We start from the raw sequence: 5,253 nt of genomic DNA, 5'->3' as shown, positions 1-5,253 counted from the left end.
TGTTCCTTATTGGTGATATTAATTGTAATCACTCAGTTAAGGTGTTGTCCAGTTTCTCCACTGATAGCTACTACTTTTTACTTTTGTAATTAATAATTACTTTATGGATAGATAGCTTATAAATATGTAATATTCTGTTTCTTATCAACCTCACTCCTCATGGATGTAACATCATTATCAGTTAGGATCCTAGCAGGAGACAGAACACATCAGTAATGTGAATAGGGAAATTTAGTATACAGAATCGGTAACTAGTAAAAGGTAGATAAGGGATAAAAGAGAACTCTAAGAGATCCAGAAGTAACAATCAAAAAAAAAAAAAAAAAAAGCAGCTAATACCTAATGCCTGAAGAAGAGTACACACTGAAGGGACCAAGGATTTAGGAGATACATTTCTCCCTCCTCCTGCACCTGACACCCTTCCTTTCTCCCCTAAAAAAGACTGAGCTCAGACCTTTTCATAGAGGGTGTGACTGCCACTGGAATACACATCTGCTATTGAGGGTGGGGGTGGAGCCACAGGCCAGAGTGCCCATAGAAGTGTCCACTGGGTGGGGTGAGTGTGTGGCCTGAGTATGTGACTGTGGGTTGTCCACACCAACTCACTGGCTCTCCAGCTGAGTAAGTGAGGAAGGAGGATTGAAGCCCAACATAAGTGCCTTCCTGCTGCCACCATCACATTGCCCTTCCATCAGCCTCTATTGATAATGCCTCCCATTGTCAGCTGCCAAAGGAGAAATGTTTACAGGGTGAGGAGAGGCTTGGAGCACATCCAGACAAATGATCTCTAAGGCAGAGGGGAAGGCCACCTCTGCAGGTTTGGGGGTTTGAGTGGATGTGGTGTAAATTGATTGTTGCTAGACATTTGAGTGATCAGTTTGTCCACTGAGGGGTGGGGAATAAGACTGGGGAGATTGCAAATGAGCATTTTGTTGCTATTTAGTGTTGTAAGGCATCAGATAGGATACTTCATATACATTTCCCCGACTCCTCATAAAAACCCTGAGAGATGAGTATTATTAGCCACATTCTACAGATGAGGAGACCTAGGCTCAGAGAGGTTGTCACTGGTGCAAGGCAGAATGTGAGCAGTGGACCCACAATTAACATCCTAGCCTGCCTTCCTCCAGTTCTTACTAGACTATCATATTTTAGATGACATTTAAATGACTGTGATTCTCTTATAGGTCACCATGTGGATGCCTCCAGGGCAGAACCAAAGCTGGGTTTCTGAATTTATCCTGCTTGGCTTCTCCAGTGACCCCACAACAAACAGGATCCTCTTCATTGCCTTCCTTCTCCTTTACCTGAGCTCAGTCCTTGGCAATGGGCTCATCGTCACCCTGATATGCCTGGACATGCATCTCCACACTCCCATGTACTTCTTCCTCTGTATCCTCTCCCAACTGGATATGGGCTATGTCACCACCACCATGCCCCAGATGTTGGTGCATCTTCTCACTCAATCTCAGACCATCTCCTTTGCTGGCTGTTGGCTACAAATGTATGTGTTTGGTGCTCTTGGCTTGACTGAGTGCATTCTCTTTGTAGTCATGGCTTATGACCGATACGTGGCCATCTGTTACCCACTGCGTTATACTGTGATCCTTAGCTGGGGCCTGTGCACATGGCTGTCAGCTGGGACCTGTGCCTGTGGTTTCTTCTTCTCTCTGATCCATACTTTTCTCACCATGAGGCTGCCATACTGTGGGCCCAACATGGTCAACCACTACTTCTGTGAGGGTCCCTCAGTGCGAAGCTTGGCTTGCATGGATACCCGCCTCATTGAGATGGTGGACCTGGTCATCAGTGTTTTCATGGTTGTTGCCCCACTCTCCCTCATTGTGGCCTCCTACATCTGTATTGCCCAGGCCATTCTCAAGATCAAGTCCAACCAGGCCCGCTGCAAGGCTTTTTCCACCTGTGCTTCCCATTTGACCGTGGTCACATTCTTCTATTGTCCAGCCACCTACATCTACATAAGGCCCAATTCAAGCTATTCCCCTGAGCAAGACAAGCAGATCTCACTCTTCTATAATGTCTTCACTGCCCTGCTTAACCCTGTGGTCTACACTCTGAGGAACAAGGACATTAAGAGGGCTTTTCTCAAAGTGATGGGGAGGGGAACAGGTGCCTGGTGAACAGGAGGCATGAGGGGCCTGGGGTGGAATGTCCAATGTTGAGGAGAGGGACACCATCTGTAATGCACGAAACCAATATTACACATTTGAACCAACATAGTACTTGTTCAGTGGAGCAAATGTAGTACATGAAACCAACACAACTGTTTTGATCAACTTGCTACATTGTGGTGCAGTGAGAAATAACACCATAATCTTACTGGTTTACAACAGCAAAAGTTTGTTTATTGCTTACGTTCTATTTCAGTTGTAGGCAGACTGTGGCCTTCTGCCAATGGACTCTTGGATCCAGCCTGAGGGAGGAGGCTGTATCTGGTACATGCCACTCTTCTAACAAGAGAAAGGAGCAATTGACAAAATACATGATGACTCTCAAAGCTTCTGCTAAGAAGTAACACACGTGTCTTTGCTCACATCCTATTGACCAAAGCAAGTCCTGTGTTTAAGCCTGCTGCCAAAGGGCAGGAAGTATTTTCTTTCCATAGAGAAGTAATGCAAGTCACCTGGCAATAGATATGGATGTATATTCCCCCTACAGTGAGAGCAGCAAATAATGATAATATAATCTACCACAGCGGCACTGGAACCGATAGAATACATGCAACCAACATAAACATGGTAACTGTAAGTGGCATGGTACGTGGACACAGTAGAAGGTCAAGGTGATGTAGGCAATCAAAGTGGTACATGTAGACAATAAATCTGTGGCCAACACTGAAAATTAAGCCAATGGTATAGGGAACCAACATATCCCACAGATCTGACTTGGTGCATGGAACCAATGTGGTTCATGAGGCTGACATGGTATAGTCTGTACTGTTTTGTGGAAGGACACAGAATCCAACATTAAGTGACCCAGGTTCTAGTCCCAGTCTTGCTAACTTGTTTTGTGACTTTGGGCATTTTACTTCCTTTTTCTGGATTTTACTTTACTTAGCTATAGAATAAGCACTGCAAATTAAAAGGTCTCCAAGACCTTGATGTCTCTAAAATTTTGTCACAGTAGGTGCAGTGCATGAAACTCAAATGCAATAAACTTGTGAATCTTCTGTAAACCCCAAGATGAATTAGGAAACCATAGAAGAATAAAAGTTGTTGCATGTTTGCTGCCCATTTGGGCAACACATATAGTAGCGCCTCTTACGCTTCGAAGGAACCTAAATGACCTATGAGGCTTTATAAGAGCCCTGGGCAGAGTTAGCATGGGCATCCAGCTTTCTTTTGGGCTTCCATGATGGCCCAGTGGTCTCGGGGATGAGTCGATTCCAGTTTTTCTTGAGCATCTATTAAGAACCAACCAGTATCAGGCCCCGTGGAACCTAAGACAGATATGTGGAGAGATTTACAGTCATGAAATTACAATACCACAACCCAAGAAGATGCCACAGTGACCTGTGGAGACGGATGACCTCATAGAAGTGAGGTTCTCTCAGTGGGTGCTGGACACAGAAGACCAGACTACACCTCACTCCACTCCCATCTACCACTGCATACCTTAGCACTTTGTCAGCCCTCTAGAGTTTATAGTCATGGAGAGAGGAAGGGAAAGTTAAGAAGTTTGATATATTTCTCCCACCAGTGGAATGGTAGGTTGAAATAGAAATTAAGCCTAGTTACTTAAAAATGAAATTGTAAGACTCCCAGGAAACAAATGATGTTTTGTGATACAGAAGGATGGAGGAAGGAAACCTACTACCAAGAGCTGACAGGTAAGGTCTTGGTCAGGAATTAAGATTTAGCTGATACTTGAGGAGGAGAAAGAGTATCCCAGGGAAACAACCAGGAGAAGGGCACCTGTGGCAAGAGGACACCAAGTAAAAATGCCTCAAGTCAGGAAAGAACTTTGCATTGTCTGCAAAGCTGGAAGGAGGCTTATGTGGTCACAGGAATGTGAGCAGGTGAGGTAGAAATAACATTGAGAGGTAGGCAAAGGTCAGTCCTGAAAAGCCATAAAAGAAATGTTTAAGTTAAGCACAGTGGGAAGGCTTAGATTCTTACTGGGGACGTGATACGGTTTTATGGGTGATAAGCTCCACTGTGGGTGTGACTTGAGGTGCATGGAAAGGAGTGGAGGAAAGGTCATTGGGGATGAGAATGTTAGGGAACTTACAGGCCAGGAGTGAGAACAGAGAACTTCCCTTTTGGAGAGCTATAGGGGATGTGGCATCCCAGGGAGAATTCCAGGTTCAAGATACTGGGACAGGTGGTTGCTGATTATGGGGTTGAAGTTGAGAAGACAAAGAGAGGGAGAACTTGGGAAAGGAAGAAGCAGGGATTTGTGCAGTTGGGGAACGAGCAGAGGGATTAATGAGAAATGAGAGTCTGGGAACAATAAATGACTAGAGGGTTTTGCATTTCTGGTGGGACTGAGATTTTGTCTCTAGTACTTAGGTGCAAATTTGAGTGGTGGTATAGTTCTAAAGCATTTGCTGAGAGATGTAACAGGGCTGGGCTAGGCAGGGCATTTGTGTAGGTGAGTACTGCTGCACTGATATTATGGTGAAGTTCCAGGCAGCAGTTCCAGAGGGTTTCAGGCAGAAAGTGAAGGGTCCCATGGGCTGCTGGGGTGGTCCCTCCATCTGGGGAGGGGGTAGGGAGCTATGTGGCTGGTGGAAAGGACTTGCCAACTATCGAGAGCTTCCTGCTTCTTGCTTTGTGGGGAAGAGGGCTCACTGGATATTGAGGAAGAGGTCTTCCTGGCTGTTGGAGTTCCTTCCAGAAGGTGCAGAGTCTACCTGGTGGCTCTTGTGCAACTAGAGTCAGGGACCAGGGTAGTGGACAGGTGAGCCTTGTGGGTAAAGTATGATGAGGTTTTATTTGTCTCTTTCCCAGGACAGATTGTAGCAGAGTTTGTAATTCAGGATGATAATAGATTTTATCTTAAAGATAAACAGCCTATATTTTTAAGAACCAGGGATGAGGAATGGGGTAGAGGAGAGAGGGTGACACAGTATTTTCAGAAGAATGGCTTGGGAGTACTGATGAGGGGGTAGGATTGAAGAGGAATACAGTGGGGAAAGCTAGGCATAATTTTTAAAGGTGCTAGACTTGGATGGTGGCAGTGCTAGGGAGATGCTGAAAGATGTGATGAGGAAAGAAGCAAGAGCAGGTG

The 5,253-nt window shown here is 45.3% G+C and overlaps 1 protein-coding gene across 1 annotated transcript; it reads left to right on the top strand.

The window, feature by feature from the left end:
• The first annotated feature begins 1,193 nt into the window (after window positions 1-1,193).
• Window positions 1,194-2,141, top strand: LOC130833039 (olfactory receptor 2A12-like). The gene has a single exon (XM_057702220.1). It carries the CDS (start codon window positions 1,194-1,196, stop codon window positions 2,139-2,141), a length of 948 nt encoding a protein of 315 aa, XP_057558203.1.
• The last annotated feature ends 3,112 nt before the right edge of the window (window positions 2,142-5,253 follow it).

This window comes from Hippopotamus amphibius, chromosome 1, assembly GCF_030028045.1.
Source record: "Hippopotamus amphibius kiboko isolate mHipAmp2 chromosome 1, mHipAmp2.hap2, whole genome shotgun sequence".
Classification (NCBI taxonomy): Eukaryota; Metazoa; Chordata; class Mammalia; order Artiodactyla; family Hippopotamidae; genus Hippopotamus; species Hippopotamus amphibius.
The sequence above is the reverse complement of the archived record's forward strand: the minus strand, read 5'-3'. Positions and strand labels throughout refer to the sequence as shown.